Source organism: Cuculus canorus, chromosome 10, assembly GCF_017976375.1.
Source record: "Cuculus canorus isolate bCucCan1 chromosome 10, bCucCan1.pri, whole genome shotgun sequence".
NCBI classification, from domain to species: domain Eukaryota; kingdom Metazoa; phylum Chordata; class Aves; order Cuculiformes; family Cuculidae; genus Cuculus; species Cuculus canorus.
This window is the reverse complement of record NC_071410.1, coordinates 7801482-7821052: the sequence shown is the minus strand read 5'-3', so window position 1 is coordinate 7821052 and position 19571 is coordinate 7801482. Positions and strand designations below refer to the sequence as shown.

The 19571-nt window shown below is 40.9% G+C and overlaps 1 protein-coding gene across 3 annotated transcripts; it reads left to right on the top strand.

Annotated features, from left to right (window-relative positions):
* Positions 1-118: 118 nt before the first annotated feature.
* Positions 119-17515, top strand: LOC104060672 (P2R1A-PPP2R2A-interacting phosphatase regulator 1). Of its 3 annotated transcripts, none has more exons than XM_054075468.1 (10): positions 119-377; positions 4507-4585; positions 9112-9168; positions 11154-11197; positions 11277-11331; positions 11776-11868; positions 12794-12882; positions 13536-13600; positions 14204-14300; positions 15437-17515. In XM_054075468.1, the coding sequence occupies exons 1-10, from the start codon at positions 262-264 to the stop codon at positions 15594-15596; spliced, it is 855 nt and encodes a 284-aa protein (XP_053931443.1). In that variant the 5' UTR covers positions 119-261; the 3' UTR covers positions 15597-17515. The 3 variants fall into 3 exon arrangements, with proteins under 3 accessions (XP_053931443.1, XP_053931444.1, XP_053931445.1); XM_054075469.1 differs by having other exon boundaries at positions 121-377; positions 13539-13600; XM_054075470.1 differs by lacking the exon at positions 119-377 and adding an exon at positions 3115-3317.
* Positions 17516-19571: the final 2056 nt, after the last annotated feature.

Sequence of the window (19571 nt, the reverse complement as noted above, 5' to 3'; positions counted from 1 at the left end):
TGCGCAGCGCAGGCGAGCGGGGTGGTGCTCGGCCCCGCCCCGTGTCCCGCGCGTGCGCGCTGCGCTGGGGGTGGGGGGGCAGCCGGGCCGAGGCACTCGGCGGCAGCGGCGGGGGAAGGGGCCGCGGGCCGGGCCCCCGGCATGGGGCGCTGCTGGGGCCGCCGCGCTCGCCCCGCGGAGCCGGCCGGGGGCAGCGGCGGGGCGCGGCGCCGCGGCGGGCGGCGATACTGACCGGGCGGGGCGGGAGGAGCCGCGGCCGCGATGGCTCAGGAGAAAATGGAGCTGGACCTGGAGCTGCCGGCGGCGAGCGCGACGGCCCCGGGTGACGGCGGCGGCCTGAGGCGCTCCAACAGCGCCCCGCTCATCCACGGGCTCAGGTAAGCGGCGGGACCCGAGGGCTGCGGGAACGGGGGGGCTCAGTTTCTCAGGGCCGGTGGTGATGGAGTCGGTGCCGAAAATGCCGGTAAATGAAACATCTTAAGAGTCGGTCTGGAGTTTTAGAAACATCCCTATCGACCGTGTGCAGCGAGACCAGAGTTGAGACAGGATCGATCTCCCAGTCAGGCTTATGGATAAATTTCCCCAGAAATCTTATGGATATTCTGGTACTTTTCTAGGACTCATTGTAATGTTATTGTGAACTTCACAACAGTCAAAACTCTTGGTAATTTGGAGCTGGATCCAGCTCTCTGACCTTGCCTTTCAGATAGAGAGAGGCTGCAAGCAGAGGTGGTTACAGAAGAAGCAATATCTGTAAGCACATATCAGACTTCGTGCAAGAAGTTACCATCTTCAAAGAATTAGGAGAAATTTTTTCTCAGGTAGAGCTGTCAAGCACTGGAACTGCTGCCCAGGGAGGTGGTTGGGTCACCATTCCTGGAGGTATTTAAAAGTCAGGTAGATGAGGTGCTTGAGGACATTATTTAGTAGTAAACAGGTACGGTTGGAGTTGATCTCAGAGGTCTTTTCCAACCTAATGATTCTATGAATGCAGTATCTGGAAAAATGCTGTTTGAAGAAAACATGCTCTCAGGCGGACATTCTGTCTAACTTTCAAGAAATATAATTACTTAGATGGAACTTAACATTTTAGCTTAAATCAAAGATGTTTCACTTTTTTTAATAGTAACTACTCCTTGGATCCGGATGAGGGGGGACTGGCTTTAAATTGGAAGGGGGAAGATTTAGATTGGACATTAGGAGGAAATTCTTCACGATGAGAGTGGTGAGGCACTGACACAGGTTGCCCAGGGGAGCTGTGGCTGCCACATCCCTGAAGGTGTTCAGGGCCAGGTTGGATGGGGTTTTGAGCAGCCTGGTCCAGTGGGATGTCCCTGCCCATCACAGGGGGTTGGAACTGGATGGGCTTTAAGGTCCTTTCCAACCCAACCCATTCTATGATTATGCTCTCCCTTTAGAGGAGAGCCCGAGTGCCCAGACAGGCATGTGCAGCTTTGTTAAATCACTTTGCTGGTTTCCATCAGGGCCTTCTATGTGTTGTGTAGCGCATAGCATCAATGCTGTGATCTCTGCAATGCTTCAGGTTTGACCAGGAGAAACCACTGTGCTCTGTGTGATTACAGCCGTGAACGCCTTCAGAATAATCCAGCGAATTCAGTGAAGAAGGTCATGGGATCTTGAAAGCTGCATAAGTCTTATATTTGATGTAAAACGGTGTGTTGGCTGTGCTGAAGTTTTTCTGGATGATGGTACGTGGTACTGGGAGAAACACAAGGATTTGTGTAGACAGTTTTTGTTGGATATTGCTATCAGTCTGTGGCAGGTGGTATTTGCAAGGAGGATTGGATGATTGCCATGTGTTCCAGGTGTCTGGATCCCTTCAGCTGACAGGGCAGAGCAGTCCCAGGTGCGGGACAGAAGGAAAGCTCTTAGTTGTGCGGTCTCTTGTGTGATTTTGTGTTTAGTGAAGTTTGTAACTCAGAGTGTTATTTCTTGCTTCCTCTGGGCTGTCATGAAGTTGCGAGATGCCCCTGTCTGCTTTGTGGTGTGGCTACCACCATGTGCTGCTCTTAATAGTCCGACTGCGGTTTGGGAGAGCATATTGACAATAAACTTGATAAGAGATTGTATAACACGTGATAAGTAGTCATGCTTTTTTTGCTTTCTTTCATTAAATGTCATGTCCCTGTAAGGAACTAGACACCAAGTGACAAACAAGTGTTTTAACTCTTTTGTACCAAAGTAATTAGCAGTACATTACAGTTCAGGGGAAATAACTAATTTTTGCCTAATCATTAATGAATTAACATTACGTAAACATAGTTGTGATCCTTTTGCATAATAGATGAAACAACTATTGGTCTGCATTTCCATACAGTATGGAAATGTCGTGAATGGCAGTTGTTCCTCAGGGAAATTTCTGAGCAGGTAAATTAATTACGTAACTGAGACGAGATTTTTTAATTGTCTCAGGTTCTTATAAGTCGTTTCTTTACAAACTGTGAGATATATGATTCTTTAAAAGCAAAAAAAAAAAATCCATGCTGTAAACAAATTATTTCAAGGCCTCTGCAGATTAGAAGGATGAGCCTGAGCTTCTGCTTTAGAACTGTGCATACACTGCGTATTAGGTGTTTATAAAATTGAACTTAGATGCCATTAAACTTATTTGAGGTGGTTGTAGTGGTTTGCCTGTTAGGAATTTTCCAGCAGAAATCTGTTTTCGCAAGATCGCAGCTCTTGGCAAGAAACTTCATTTTTTCCAGAATGGCTTTGTTGGGTAAACTGAAACAAAAGCTCTTGCTCTCAAACACTGTGCTTTTCCTGCTCGGCCTCCTGTTTTGACTTCTTTTTCGTTAACAGGTTTAGTAAAGAGCTTGGACAGTGAGTTGCCGTAGAGGCACAGAGCATTTTTAAGATCGTAGAAATTATCTTTCACAGAATGTTTGATTCTTGTTTTCACACCAAATAAAATTGATTTTCAATGGAAGCTGTAAGGGTTTTCTGTGAAAGGCAAGCCTGAGATCTGACTAGCTCTGGAGTTTTTGCCAGGGAGATTAAAGGTAAGGGCATTTGTAGTTTTTTTTTCTCTCCCTCTTTTCTGCTTATTATTGAATATTGGGCTCTGCCTGTGGTAATGTCTTACAGAATCATTCCAACCTGTTCTCTTGCATCACACTCTGGATTTCAGGATGTACTGTTTGTCTTGTGTTTGCACACCAGCCAGTGCACTTACCCTAAAAATGGGTTGTGACTGTTTGCCTCAGCCGCTGAATCTCATCTCTAAACATCATGTGTCAGACCCCTAAATTTCTGCTGTTCTACCTTCTATCAAAATGTCAGCTGTTTGATCTCTGGTAGGTCTAAACTGAGTGAAACTTCTTTGAAAATTGTAAATTATGTCTGGTCGTTTGTACTTGATGGTTTAGAGAAAGCGGGTCAGTGCATTCTTCTTGCCTAAAAGCACGGTACTTATGCCAGTTCCCATTGGCTTTTATTTCATGGTATAAGCTTTGCTTATTTTTTAATTACAGCTGTATAAAGGCTGTGTAAAACTTGTGTCTGGTGGATTTTGAACTGGAGGATTCTGTTCATGAAGTGCCTGTAAAGCGCGTTATGGTTATCAACCTTTAGAACAAGGTAGTACTACTATTGGCCTGATTAGTTTTAAGTTTCACTTGTGTAGTGCTTTTGTTCATCTCAGGCTGGCAGCTGAAACAAAAAGATCCAGCCCAGTGAATGCTTGTAATTTGGAGTTAACTGTAGTCTTGTATTTGGATCTGTTTGTGCAGATCCTTGGTGATTTTTAGGAGTGGGGATTGCAGGGTTGTGGCTCAAAGTTTTTATTCTGGCGACCATAAAGACTTACTTAATGTCTTGCTCATTAAATATTGATCTGGGCCTCTTAATAACACTAGTGGTGACCAGAGAAACTTCAATAAAACTAAAGTTGCCTTAAGAAAGGAGCTCATTTTGCATCCAATAACTAATCGTGCATATTTGAAATGGATGTGCTGCTCCCTGGCTAGAAACATAACTGTGGTCAAAGATCTTAGGGCTTTAAAAATTGTTTTTCTGTATGTCTAATGTAACCCATCCTGGAAACAAAAAATGCAATAGTGCTAAGATTTATCAAGATACCGTATTTTGTGTTCTATTTTATCTATGGTGTTAAAGCTGGTTTCAGTTATTGGTTATGTGCTATTTATAAATTTGTTCTGTCGAATGACATTGAAGCAATACGCAACCTGCAGCCATTCCAAACATCACACATTCCCACAGAAATGGTCAGTCTTAACAGTTTTCAGTTATTCTGAAGACTAAATATGATTAATTAAAATCATTAATTGAAGTAGGTGGGACCTGGGGAAAGAGCAATTTGGTTTCCACTCTGCCAACAATCTAAGAGGATTCTTACATACCTGTCTCGAGTGTTTTGTCTTGAAATGACAGCTGTCACAGCATTTGAAACTGAGCTTATATTAAGAGGTACTTTTTGATAGGAAGGAAATGGCTTTTGCATTTGACAAGTGTTTCTTTTCACAGCGATAATTCACAGGTGTTCCAGGCTAACGTTTTGCGAACCCGCAGGAACAGTACCACAGTTATGAATCGTCATAGTCTGGTAAGAAAACTGTTAGACCAAACACATTAGGTCCAAAGCAGAAGTGTGCAAACAGGATTAAAGAAGAAAATGAGATTATAGTCTGTGAAACTAATACCACATGTTTTCAGAAACCTGGTTTTAGACCGTAACATTAACACGCTGTAGCTATAGTGAAATCTTATTTATAGACTATTTATTTGGCCTCTGATAGTACTTGTATTTCATTGTGTTCGTAACTTTGTTTATAAAATGCAAGCAGATGTTCTGAGAGTAAGAAAGGTAGTTCACAAGGAAAACTAATTACACAGATGTATTGTTCAGTGTGCTAATTGGTTTGGATTTAAAAAAAGTGTAGTGGTGTTCTGATCTTAATTTGTCTTTTATATAGTAGTGACAGAATGGATTATGTAATCAACACCTGATATAACAAGATATAACTATCAGATAGAGCATGAATCTTGAGGCTTCCAGGGTGAATGATTCTGTGTCTCTCAGAGATGCTCAGTTATGATTTCATCTTTTGTCAGTCTTCTCTCATTTTAACTCCCCAAATCTGAATTTTTAAAATATTGGTCCAAACCCAGAGAAAATAGTGTGTATCTTGTGTTTTACTATCATACAAAGTGTGGTAGAAGGGTGTGATTTTTGACAGTTGCAGAACACCTGTACAGTATTGCACTGACAGCAGGATTTGTTAACCCTTAAAGGTTAGGGTGCCCAGCATAGTTATTTTCTCTAACCAAAAGGAATTTTAGGTCAGACTTTCCTGTGTAACCAGAAATGTAACTTTTATCTTAAGACAGCCATAAGAAAAAGGCAGACAGGAGGTGGTATCCAGCTGTATTGAGTTCATTTTAATGTTTTGGAAAAATTAAGCTATGTTGGGGTGGGAAGGGGAGAGTACCAGTTTTCTTTTCAGTATGGGAAACCAAGTCCCTGCAATGCTAATAGCAATTACTGTTTTTCTCAGTTACCTTTTGAAGATTGTTTAGAAACAGTTTATTAGCAGCGTGTTAGTGGTTGAAGACTGCTGCTTTCTTATTTTCTTGACTGATGCCCCTTGAGTAAAATCCTGGTTTAAAATCAGGACAGACAACTACTTCAGCAAAGGTTTCTATTTGTGACAGAACCGAGACGCTTCTAGAGAAGTCATTCTCCTGCTAGGATACAAACCACGATAGAATGTCTTATGGTAAAGATTACTTAAACAACAGTCTCTTTTTTCATATATATTGCTAGGGCAGCAGCCTAGGGTAAATTTGTTTATGCTTGTGGTCAAGTAGAAGTAGAAACAAAAGTGAAAGCTGAGTTTGTTGTGTTTGATTCTTGGAAATCCTCAGTTTTTGGGCAAAAGAAGATGCTAATTTAGGGTGCGTTTCTGGGAACTTGCTGGGAAGCAGGAGCTTGTTCACTGATGGGCTGAGCTCTTCTGGCTACCTCTCATAGCTGTTGCAGTCTTCTGGACTGAACCAATGTTCCCATCTTCATTGGGTGACATTCTTAAGCTTTCACCTCACTGGAAGTTTGTTAAGAAGCATGCTGAAAGTTAACTTTCTTCACCCTCAGCTGACCAGGTGCCGACAAAATACAGTTGATATTTTACTTACAGTAAAAATCAAGTGCTCCATTGGCTGCTAGATCAGTGCCTTGTCCACTTTGAAGGATTTCTTTGAACTGTGATTTGGTTTATGGTTCTGTTGAGGATGGCTGGGAGGATGGAATTTTAAAGAGGTGTCATCTCATCCTTCTGTTATCTTAAAGCAGGATCATCTGTAGATGAATGATTTTGTGAAAATAATTAAACTTTCAGTATTAAGGACTCTTAAGAAACCTCATCTAGTATTCTTGCTGTAGCTAAGAAGTAAGTGTAGTTTTATGATGTTAAGAGGTATTCTAAGGAGCTCTGACATCTACTTTGGTAAATTAAGTTTGACAGTAAGTAGGTGATAAAGTGTATTTCAAACCCCACTCTTTTGTGTTTAGGAAAACTAGTCCAAGTTTTATTGCAGTGTAAGCTCTAATCAAGAGGATGAAGACGCTCAGTAAGTGACTGGAACGTTGTTAATTTAGTATTATAAGTACATCTGAAATGTTATGTTTTGTTAAACTTTTTGTTTGAATTTGTCTAATCTGTGTTGTGTTCACTGTCATGGGAGCAACGGGAGCTGCTAAAATGCTCTGATAACTGAAGGCCATACTCTATCTAGTTCCATCTTCAATGTTGTCCCATTTGCTCAGCTGAATTCTCGGATCTTTTATTTTTTTTTGAGTAGTTTCTCCAAGTCTCAGGCTGCAGCTCATTTGCAGTGATGACTACAGGGGCAGCAATGCCATTTTGGCAAGGACTTAAATCTGCAGTTTTCTGACAGTACATGTAATGGCCAAGGAAGGGTCAACTAGGCTCTGTGTGGGCTATTTATTTCCTTCCAGGAGGTGTCAGTGGCATCTTAGTGTTTTGGTGGGTTTTGGTTTGTTTTGTTTGTGTAGTGGGGAGCTTTTTTCTTGTTTAAGCAAAGGTTTTTTGTCTGGGATTGAATGTTTAGACGCTATTGCAGCAAAAGCTGTTTTTTTAAAGCTCAGTACTAAGAACCGTTTTGGGGTTACTGTGTGGCCCCACAAATGCTTGTGTGGGCCGAAGACAGAGGGCACTGCAGGGACGGCAGAGGTGCCGGGCCAGATGACTTTGGCTGCACTGCCTGCCTGGTGCTGCTGAAACCTTACCTTCCATGAAAAAGCCTATATGACATACTGGAGAAGGGAGGAGAGGGAAGGCATTTCTCTTCCATTCTAATAGCTTGTGATGGTTTTTATTCAGCTTTATGATCTCTTACAATGTTGGGGATTTGAGCAGCATAATTTTAATAAATGGGTTCAGTGTACTTCAGCAAGTGTCCTTTAAAAGTGACCGAGGTTTCTTTTCACAAGAATTCAATCACAGGACTACCAAAAAGAAAACGTAAATTTTAAGCACTGACAAAGCGAGGATTGTGACTTGTTGGAGAGGGGATGTTGAATCCTCAGAGTTCCTGAGCTTAGTTAAGCATTAGAACGTTGAACTCTCATTACAACTTTTGTTTTACTCTGCAAACCACTGGGTTTGTATGTATTCAATTAATGCCAAACCTTAAATTATGCGTATCACAGTCATAAAATTAGAATATAATGAGTGGAACAAATGCATTTCTGCTGTGCAGTGACAGAGTGAATAAGCAGGAATTCTCCAGATCCTCCTCTCTGTGTGAGAATCAAGGTCAGCTCAAGGTCCATATTGCATGGTACAGCTTGGAGGAATATTTATTAGCTGCACAGGATTTCTGGGAGCCCAGTATAACAGCAAAGCTGACCTAAACTGGACTTGAAAAGTAACAAAGCAAAACATTGTAGCTCTTAGGCTCCAGTAGTACTTACAATGATTAAATTCTGTCACAAACATTTGACATCCTCTGTGTGAGTCTGATAGGCTAATGCCTTTTGTGAGGAAAAGAGCATGATGCCTTGATGTTTGTTTTCTTAGAGGGCGGATTCTGGCTACATGAAGCGTTAATAGTCTGTGATAACTTACCATAACCTTTGGTGTTAGACAGCGAAGTCTGTATTCTCCATGGCACCGATTAGAAGATGATGCAATAAATGGTTAATTGAATGTTTGTTAGTTCTCCAGCTTTAGCTTGAAGAGCTCTAGTAATGTTTCCTGAAGGGGATGAAGCCTCATACTGTAAAAAGTATATTAACAGTTGTAATACAAACCTTACTTGCTGAACACACATCTGGCTTTGGAATTTTGACCCCTAAATGGGTTATGACAGATGTTAACTGAGGGTCAGGCATTTGAGGGATGGGAAATACATGAAAGGAAATTGTATTTTGAGAAAATCACTTTTAATTACTTGGTTTTGAGTATGCAGTTATAGATCATAGTGTACCAGTGAGATTTTGATTGTAAAACTGACAAAATTAACAGAACACCATTTCTTAGTAATATCCTCTCTGATTTCACCTGAATGGGTGAAGCTCTTAAACCACAAGGAAGGTGTTTAACTCTTTGTTAGCCTTCAAATAACAGACTTTTCCCACCTGTCAGAGTATTCATTTATAGGCAGACAACAATTGAGAAACCTTTTTTCAGAGTGTGTTGATTTGGGTTTGTATTTATAAAGCATCTGTTCGAAAAAATATTTGTCCAACCATATATATACACATATTTTAAAGGTGGCAGCGTGCTGATTAGAAGCAGTTTCCTTCTGTAGAGAAGGCTGAGGCTTCCAATTGCCTGGAAATGAAGTGAAAGGCAGGGGGATAGCAGTTAGCATTCGTGGGTATACAAAGCAGTATGATATGGAAATACATGGTATTGCAATCTTGCAACTAATTAATGTAGTTTATTTATACTGAGAACATTGTAAATGGTTTGGTTTTTTTTTAATTGCATTTTATGTTTAGTTTGAGGTAGCATGATAGAGTGGTTACTAACATTCCTGCACCTTTCCCTCAGTTCTCCTGTAGTTTCTAAGTATGTCTCAGTTGTATGGGGCTTTGTTTTGCAGTTTGTGCCATCCTCTCCTATCCGTATTCCCAGCAGCCGTCTTCATCAAATCAAACAGGTAAGCACAGATTCTATTTTTTTTTAATTTTAAATTTTTGTAGGTGATTGGGGTTTTTTGTGGTTCATGTGTGATGTCCTTCAAATGGCTGTAGATTTTACTTAGAAACTGTAGCACCGAGCCTACTGCAGTCTGTCGCTTCAAGTTATTTTCAAAAGTAAAGGCTGTATCTTGTCTGCAGAGTTCTAAATTTCGAAGGCATCTTATGGTGAGAAAAAGATTTGAGCAGAAAGAGAAATCTTAAAATGGACATGTGAGTGTGAGAAAGGAAACCTTTAATGTGAACCCTTAGGGTGAAATTTCACCGAGTTTTTGGCAGCAGTGCTAGCATAAATATTCAGAGCCAGTAACAAAGTGTTCCTTAACTTGTGTTGGCACGAGACTTTTGTGCTGCCAGAAAATGAACTGGCTAAGGAAGCACTCTGGCTAAAAAATAGTTTGGATTCTTCTGCCTGGGCTATGTTTCATCTGTATGATTTTCTTATCCAGATCACTGCATTTGTGCTGTCACAGCATGAGCGGAGAGGGAAGGGCATGAGGAGCAAACAATTTGGAAGGGAGGGGAGTGTGTGACAAATATCTGAGTAAGCTTAAGTAGCGCTGCTAGCAAACAACAGACCACAGCCTAAAGACTCACTTTATAAAATCAACAAGCTCAAACTCCTGTGGCTCCTCCCATTTTGTGTCAGCTTTTTGACAGCAGAATGTTTACAAAATTGACTTGAAGATGCTTGATTTTTTTTTTTTTTTTTTTTTCAGCTTGCTAGTTTTCAGTGGATAAGCTTGATTTTTACAGGGTGAAAAGCTAAGAAAACAATTCAGTGCTTTGAACAGCATTTTCAGGGTGTCTGAAGTGATGGAAGGCATTTCTGCTTCTCACCTCAGGGGCTTAGGGTGCATGTGTAGTAATCCTGAAGAAAATAACTGCTTGTTGTCATTATGTGAATAATTTACTGGCTTAAAGGGACTCTGCACCACTGAGGTCAGTTACAGAGCTGGTTTTATCAACATAAAAAAACCCTTAGGATTAATATGTAAATGTGATGAAAGCGAGAAAATTAACTACTGTGGCTCTGCTGTATTACATAAAGTAAAGTTTGATAATTCAGCTTTTTGGAAAATACTCCCGTATTCGTACTTGTTCTATACATTTATTAAAGGAAGCAATGGCATTTCCTAATTTCTGTTTGCTTATTAAATTCACAAGTTGAAATTCCACGTCCTGTATACTTAGTGGCACAGGAGAGAACCTGTGTGGTTTGCTTCTCATGTCTTTTAAGTCTTAGCAAATACTCATACAGTTGAACTATGTTAAGAAGCAGCTTCCTACATATGAAGATTATGGAGATGTTTAGTTGAACTGGACAGTCTACTAGATCATCCAACAGACTGGACAGTATTCAGTTGTTTTTAAGGAAGGGTGCATACCTGAGTTTGTACTTGAACTTCGTATTAACATGTAGTGTAGTTTTACACCTTTGATCCATTTTAATAATATTTTAATGGATGTTTTAGAATAAAACTGCCTGCATTGCAAATGAGATGCTTACAGAATCTGTTTAGTTACTTCTACATAGAATAAGGTAAGGATCCAGTCATCCTTTTGAGGATTATCTGTACTAGTTTCAAGTATCTGTATTTTCTAGTATCTCTACTGGACTGCATAAACTCAAAATGTTTGATTTATGTTATCATCATTCGGTTTTGTAATTGCCTCTTAGTGACGGATATAAAAAAGCTGCTTGAGAAACAACCACTTCCCATAAGCACTTCTTACGCACTGGTCTCTCTTGCTACATCTCTTTCCCATCCTCTCCCCCTCATTCCTTTTCGTGTAGGGAGAGCTTAAGGTTCTTGTTGCTTAACTGAGTTGAAATAAATTTTCTGCATACCAAAGTGAGATGAAATGAACTTTTCTGATTTGCTGCAGCAAGGCTTTTTTTTTTTTTTTCCCCTTTTTAATTTTTCATCTGCTAATCTTTCAGGAAGAAGGAATGAATTTGATGAACAGAGAAACAGTACGTGAAAGGTGAGCATTAAGGCAAACTAGAATACTTAATGCAGTCTTGTATGGGCCAGGGACAATACGTTTCTTTTCTTCTTTATAGAGAAGTGCAAGTAGCAATGCAGATGAGCCACTCATGGGAGGAGAGCTTGAGCCTGGTAATGCGTTCATGCTTTAATTTGTGTTTCTATTATCAGTATGAAGACACTAGAGACTCTCTCATGTCAACATTTTCTTTTGTAGTTTGATCTACAATGAAGGTGTTAATATATCACTGCTTTTAGTCAGCAATTTTTCACATAACAAGGCATAGAATTACCAGTTGTTTGAGGATACATGTGAGTTCCTTGGGCTGTTATGTCAAAAGAAATGTGCATGGATGTCTGTTTCTATTTTCTTCCATGTTCTGATACTCGCCATGTAATGCTTAAGGCTTTTTGTTTGATTGGTTGGGTTTTTTTAAGTATAAGCTCATAAATGGCTACCTAAAAATTATGAATGTGATGGAGGGTAACTTTGGAATCTCACTGAATTCCACACCAATCATTCTTTTTCATGTTAAGGTACTTGCTCATTAGATTAATTATATGTACTATTTGCAGAGCGATAACGATTTTGAAAAATCATCATCACCAAAGCAAGTAGACTTTGTCCCAGTTTCTCCAGCTCCTTCACCTACCAGAGGAATAGGGAAGGTGAGCAAAGTGTAGTAATACTGGTTTTGTCTTGAGTATTGCTAAATAAATTCAACTGAATTCTTAGCAAAAAACTAAGCCATCTGCTCCTTCCTACCTCAGCTACACACAAGAAACTAAAGAGTAAACAAAAAAACCCTAAAACCCCGAACCAGAAAATAGCAGCTAGCAGCTGCACTTCTTGTGGATGTGAATTTCTGTTGAATGTTTGACTGTTAATCTGTGGTTAGTAAACTTTAGTCTTTATTTGTCTTGCTCTTGGAATGAGAGGAAGGTGCGTACATTCTTATTTTATGAACTATAGTCTGTTTAATTAGACTATGATGAAATCCTTCTCAACTTGCATGTATTCTGCAAGAAAATGGAATCTGTCCAATTTTTAGAGTTTTTTTCTCAGTAACAGCTAGCATCTCGTTATATCTGCCTGTATCAACTGGTTGCATAATTTGATCTTGGGCTGCTTATTTCATAGAATCATGGAATGGGTTGGGTTGGAAAGGACTTAAAAGATCATCCAGTTCCAACCTGCCTGCTGTGGTCTATCTTTGATCAGGTGTAGCTTCATCCAATCTGTCCTTGAACACCTCCAGGGATGGGGCAGCCACAATTTCTCTGGACAACCTCACATATCTTCTTAAGATCTCGTCTAAATCTCCCCTCTTTCGTCTTAAAACCATTCCTCCTCATCCTATCCCTGGACTCCTTGATAAAGAGCCCCTTTCCAGCTTTCCTGTAGGCCCCTTTTAAGTACTGGAAGGCTGCTGGAAGGTCTTCCCTGAACCTTCTCTTCTCCAGGCTGAACAACCCCAACTCTCTCAGCCTGTCCTCCTAGGGAGGGTGTCTGATCATCACCCAGGATCAGTTGTTGCTATAGGACTGTGATGCAGTGTTTACGTGTAAATAATGCAAACTGTTTTGCTCTCAGCAATGTTTCTCACCATCTTTGCAAAGTCTGGTGAGCAGCAGCGGGTTACCTCCCAGTCCCAGCCCAAGTCCGACGAGACGGTTTTCAAGGTAAGTACCAGCTTAGTAATGGAAAATTGGCATAGCTTGTTCGCAGTAGGCTTTTGAAATACTAGAATTTGTTGTACGTGTAATTGACTTCTGCTCACAAATACAACTCAATATATTAATGTAAACTTTAGATTTTACAGCTTTCTAAAATATTTAAATTCCTCATGTCATAACATTAGAAAAGTGAGCTGCGTTGTGGCATCTGTTTTGCTCTTAATCACATCTTAAATAATTGAATTGAATTTTAAGGGGAAAAAAACCCAAACAAACAGGTTTAGGGTTTGCTACTGATTCTGAGTTTAGTTGCACTGGATATTGTTTTGAATGATGTAGGAATACAATTAGCTTTTATTGGGCCCTGGCGGTTCAGCAAAGTACTGCCTATCAACGGAGCTCTGTCAGTGTTTAGGTGTGAGCTTCTACACTGCCCCAGCTGTGAAATAGCACCATTGGCTTTTTCTGTTAAGTTCTGTGCTTCCTGGTCTGTCTTGGGGGGAAGAAACAACTTATTTTGGATAAGCTGTTTCAATGTCTATTTTCTTAGCATTTTCCACACAGTAGTTTGGTATCTGAATATCTTCCGGCTTTTTTTAACATGTTTTCAGGCTTCCTTTATTAGCGGTGATATCAGTATAGCATGTGCCTTCTTTTTGCAGGAGAAGCCAGAGTCCAATTAACTGCATTCGACCAAGTGTCCTTGGGTCAATAAAAAGAAAAGGTACAGTATTTAGTTTTGGCTGACATCATAGGTCAAGTTGTTAATTTGATAATTCATATAGCTTTCTTCATCACTCTGTTCAGTTGACTGAAACTTCAAAGAGAGACTAGAGATAGAAAGTATTGCAGATGACCAAATAAATGGAACTGTCTGTGGGGATAAAATAAATTGTTAAATTAGTTTTTACTGCTCCACAAAACTAAATAGCTGTTGTCTTCTAATGCCTCTCTGTTGCTGTAGTCATATCAATCCAATAAGAAACTCATGTAACCCGCTTAACAAAATGAGAAATAGAACTATGGCTGTGTTTATCTTAACAGCTGGAAAATTTTGAAGGTTGTAAACCTGAAGCACATCGGTGCTGCAGATTTAAAAATCACCCTTCACCAAAAAGTGATGCAGAGACCCAGTAGACACCTTACAGCTTTACTGGGAAATGTCTTTTAAATTTCAGAATTAAACTACTGTGCTTTGCCTATAAAATAACAATCTAGTGTAACAAGTTTGAACCTCTGTTCTGTTTGCTCTGTAGAATTACATTGAAAGTAGATTTTAGCTTGTATGAGTAGTAATTTTTTTATCACTCTGTATCTCTTACCAAAGGTGTAACAGAGATAGAAGATCATCCGAAAAGATTATTCCAAGGATCTACCAACATGCTTACCCTTGAGCTTTCACATCAGGCAGACCTTGGGGGATGGTAAACGCTCTGCTATTTATCATATTGATTTTATCAGAAGCAGAATTCTTTTTTCATCTAGCAGTGATCATGCTTGAAGTTGCTCTAAGTTATTATTAATACAGACTTCTGTAATGAAATTATCACATGAAACAGGCAGTAATAATCACTGAAATTCCACAGTTTCTAGGACTGATTGTTAACATTCTTCACATATATGGGAGTTGAGTGCATTTAGGAAAAGATGTCTCATGGCTGGCAGCCTTTGGAGTCTGCTTTCAAGTTGCAATCAAATGTGAATGCATAGGCTTGAGGCTGGATTGTGGGATTTTTTCTTCTTTTTTTCCCTCTTGCTCTTAGCCACATAGGAAAATTATTCTATGTGACCCTCCTGCTGGGAGGAGATAAAAAGTGCTACTTAAAAATTTGTAATGACTTGAGATAGTAAGGATTTTGATTTAATATGTTAGTCAAGAAGTTAATAATACGTAGGGTGTGCCCACACAGCTATTGAGACAGGGTTGTTCACAGTACATTTGCCCCCTTTTGTGTCTCAGCTAATGTATGTAGGGGCACAAGCTTTGAGCCTGTTGCAGTGGCAATAATCAAATAGATGTTTTAAAAGTACTTTAAAAACATGCCTTTTTTTCAGATGCTGTTCACCGTAGGCATAGCAGTGCCAGTTCAGTTGCAGCATCTTGATTTGGGAGATGGTAATTTTTAAACCCACTTTGATGCTGTCACTAATGATACATCTAACGATAGTGGGTATAGTTGTGTCCTATGAAATAAGTAGCGAATGGTACAACTGAAGTATGTACAGTTTATGGTCGGCTCTCCTGACAAAAGAGACCTCTGTGTATGTCCTAGCCCAGGGACTTGTAGGAGATGCAGTAAAGCTGGCAATGGATTTCTCTGCCTGATGCTTCTCATCCATAGGCCATTTCTGGGTGAGCCGAAGAGAGGAAATGGGCAGTATGTTCTCTCTTTGGGAGTGTCTGTGAGGTGTGTAGTTGCAGATTAATTAAAACCATGGGGCTTACTGTTTCTTCAAAGATATACGTTTGTTATAATGGATGGAAGCTAATATTTGATTCTGTGGATTGAAACTTAGCAGGAAGTTCATCTCTCATATCTTGATATTACTCTGTTTGCAGTTTGTCGTCACATGCTCTTGATGACAACAGAAGCAGCGCAGGCTCTTCCTGTGACTCACCAGCTGAAGTCGGCACCAACACAGACTCTCCAGTCACACTTTCTGACTCCAGATCCTCGTTTTTACCAGTAGATCTTACGGCTAAGTTACCTATTAATTGAGAAGCAGAAGTCTGCTAATGAACACCAAGAAATATCAATAAGACTCTGTTGTGTGTAACTGATTCTGTTCCTCATAGGAACTTCCAGAAATGTCATTATTTCTAGAAAACTTCCATAACAGTTCCTTGAGGAGGAATTCACATTTCTAGTGATTCGTATGGCATTTGCTAAAATACACTAAGTATTTGAATTGCAAACGTATTTGATGCTAACATCAGCAAGCAAGCTGTGGATTTGCAATGAGTATCGTCTCGGTGTAAGTTACAAATACTGTGTGTGCACTCTGCTTGTGGAAGACTCGGCTTTCCATCAGCCAGCAGGCAGCATCCTCTCTAATATATCGTGGTGCTTATATAGTAACAGGTAACTTTCGTAGTTGTCCTCAGTCTGAAACCAGTGAAGCAGCTTATGGATTTGTTTTATTGCTGGAGCGCTAGTTATTTATATATTTTTTTGTTCTTCATATCAAAGGGCGACTATTAGGGAGGGGATTGATTCTTGTCTTTGTTCAGATTGGCTGTTAAATCAATTCTGTGTTCTAATAGATGTCAGAAGAAGAAGTTGGTAGATTGTCAAATGTATATGTTGGATTTTATTCATAATCATGACTGCTGTTGTAACTGACTCCAAATTAGGTGTGGGACATTCTCCTGGGGTTTTGTATGGTTTTTTTCTTCTCTGTTTAGCTGATCTATTAGAGTGGTAGATGTTCTGCCAAAGGCTTTTTAATGGGGAAAGATAGTAATGATGTTTGGAACATAACATTAAATCATGAGCACTTAAGTACTGAATATTAGTACTTAAGGAGTGCGTTATTATAACAGACAGTATTTGTCCTCATCTAGGACTGTTGTTGGACAACTACAGTGAGGAATCTTGAATGCTTTTTTACAGGCTGAGGTGACCAAACGTGTTTAGTCTGTGTTTAATCTCCTGATGTCACTTCCTCGAACAATAGCATCAAGTTACTTTGCATGCTGATAAGCAGCCTGGAATTTGGTGATCTGAGCTGTTTCAGGATTCTTATACTGCATTTGGAAAGTCAGTGGGTTGAGGCATCCTGATCTCAACTCTGAAATTCCCCAGTCGGTGGGGAAAATCTGCAAACCCCACCAGAGACAGCTCTTTCAGAGTTTCCAGTGGCAACCTTGTTTTGGTTGTTGACTCCTGTTACGCAGCTGAACTTCTCCAGCTGGGTCTCTGTTTGTGCACGTGTGTGCCTGTACTGTTTGCTTTCGAACCTTCTCTCCAGAGAGCTTAATAATGAAGCAAAAAGCTTTATTTTTAAACACTAAATCCTTGTGTAATAAAGTGAGAAAAGTGGAAACTTCCTCAAATAGGAGTAAAGCCCACTCTGAACTCCACTGTGAAACATTCACGTGGATGAAGCTTTGATGGACAGCAGCTGTCAAGATTAAAATGGATGACTTGGAGAGCAAAGATCTGGTGGCCTGAGGACTGATGACTGCCTTCTGTATGTCCTTGCTGTAGAAAGGAAGTAGAATGTATTTATTAGTTTTTCTCGGTTCAAGTAAGATACATCAGAGTTTACTTCTGATTTAATTCCTCTTAAATTATTCTAATAGTCAACTTCCTGATTGCAGCTCCTTAAACTCAGCCTGCCCTTCATCCCCGTGGCAGATGGACAAGCTTGTGTTTAATGTCTGTTCGCTCTCTGTCTAACAGGTAGAGTTGTTTCGCAATGCCAGGTATGTGCCAAAGAGTTGCTGCACGTTCATTCGTGTGTGGTGGAGGCAAGACTTTTTTTTAATCTTTCTTATTTCTTAAGAACGAACTCCTGGTGTCTCTTCCAGTCTTTTTAAAAAGATGCATCGATAGAAGGGGTGGGTCAACTTGTCTCTTCTCTGTTGAATATTTATGCTATTTTTCAAATAAGTGCCAATAAATGGAAAAACTAATGCGTTGCTGTTTGTGCGCTTTGTTAGAGAGGTGACCGTATTCTTGCTGTCATCCGTGATTAAATGTTTTTCTTTTTAAATTGGAATATCTGTTGTAACCCACCCAGTCTAGTTTACATTTAAGGTGGCCTTTAAAAGCTGCAGCAGAATTTTCTGGTTCCCTGCTGCGATGCTGTTTTAAAGTTCTGTTACAGAAGAATGGAACCAGACAGTGCTCAGCGGCTGAAGGTTCAAATGGAGATCAGTGATGGTGACGTCCCCCAGGGGTCCGTACTGGTGCCAGTGCTGTTTAGTATTTTCATCAATGCCACAGACAGCCAGAGTGATTGCACCCTCAGCAAGTTTGGGGATGGCATGACAGAAGGCAGGGATGTCACCCACAGGGACCTCAACAGCCTGGAGAAGTGGGCGTTTGTGAACCTCGTGATGTTCAACAAGGCCAAGTGCAAAGTCCTACACCTGGGTGGGGGCAATCTGTGGTTTCAGTGCAGGCAGGGGGACAATGTGACTGAGAGCAGCCCTGCAGAGAAGGACTTGGGGTGCTGATTGATGAGAAGCTCAACGTGAGCCGGCAATGTCCGCTCGCAGCCCAGAAGGCCAACCGTGTCCTGGGCTGCATCAAAAGCAGCGTGGCCAGCAGAGTGAGGGAGGGGATTGTGCCCCTCTGCTCCGCTCTCGTGAGACTCCACCTGGAGTCTTGTGTCCAGTTCTGGAATCCTCAATATGAGAGGGATATGGAGCTGTTGGACCAAGACCAGAGGAAGCTACAAAGATGATTGGAGGGCTGGAGCACAGGCTGAGAGAGCTGGGTTTGTTCAGCCTGGAGAAGAGAAGGCTCCGAGGAGACCTTAGAGCAGCTTGTAGTACTGAAAGGGGCATTGGGGAGGGGCTCTTGGACAGGGAGGGCAGGGATAGGACGAGGGTGAACGGTTTTAAATTAAGGGAGGGTACATTTAGACTGGATATAAGGAAGAAAATTTTTATTGTTAGGGGGGTGAGGCCCCGGCACAGGTTGCCCAGAGATGTTGTGGATGCCCCATCCCTGGAAACATCCCAGGCCAGGTTGGATGGGGTTCTGAGCAACCTACTGCTGCAGGGGAGTTGGACTGGATGACCTGTAAGGGTCCTTCCAACCCAAACTATACTATGATTCTATGAAATGGGCAGATTTCTTGTCTCAGGACATACTGGAAGCGTTATGATACATAATTATATATTATTATATATTAACTTTTTTTTTCTGCAACTCCTTTGTTCACAGCTGTATTTCCAGGATTCTGCCACTCCTCTCGAGTGGCACCAATCCAAAATCTCGCTTGTGATTGACACTAGGTTGGTCTGGTTGAAAACTATCCTGTAGGATTTGTTGGCAGTTAAATCAGGTCTTGGGTCAGCAAGTCTTCCTTGACAACTGAGAGGTGTTTTCTTCCTTCCACCTTCTCCAGAATGACATAGTTGCCGAGGGAACATCGATAACCGTGCCAGTGCTCAGGGGGACCGTATTTTTGGAGTGAGTGCTTCAGTGGTCACTGCATTTAGCAGAGGAATGGATACTCCATGCTAGGAGAGAGACAAATGCCAGGAAAAACGAGCCTGTGCCTCAGCCAGATTAACTTGCTTTGGGTCTTCTGTGTGTTGTCAGCAAGCCAGTTATCTGAATGCTCAACACAACAGCTGCCCATGGTCCTCCTGAGATTAGTGTGGAACTTAATCCTAAATTCCTTCTTTTCAGCCTTCTTCAGAAAACTGGAGTGTAAACAATCACCAGCCTCTACAAACAAAACTGGTCTCCAAATTCTTCTGTTGATGAGACCGAAATAATTCCATTTATCAATACATTTATTGCAGTTCTAGTGTCAGTGCTGCGAGTCCAGCCCTGTGACTGGGCGATTATTGGTGGTGAAGTGAGTAAAGGCAGGAGTGACCTCTGGAGCTCCACGAGCTGGCTTCCAGCTTGAGAACAGCTTGTGCGTTTCTCAGCAGAGTCACTTCAGAACTGTTCGCTTTATGCCGTTGTGTTATTGCATATGTTGGAGTCGTAACTCATTTGCTTAAA

Bases quoted from the DNA above. Each gene is read 5' to 3' on its own strand.
- LOC104060672 (XM_054075468.1), top strand. From the start codon at position 262: ATGGCTCAGGAGAAAATGGAGCTGGACCTGGAGCTGCCGGCGGCGAGC. The intron at 12,883-13,535 runs GTAAGTACCAGC...GCCTTCTTTTTG, and splicing joins CCGACGAGACGGTTTTCAAG to CAGGAGAAGCCAGAGTCCAA. The intron at 13,601-14,203 runs GTACAGTATTTA...CTCTTACCAAAG, and splicing joins TGGGTCAATAAAAAGAAAAG to GTGTAACAGAGATAGAAGAT.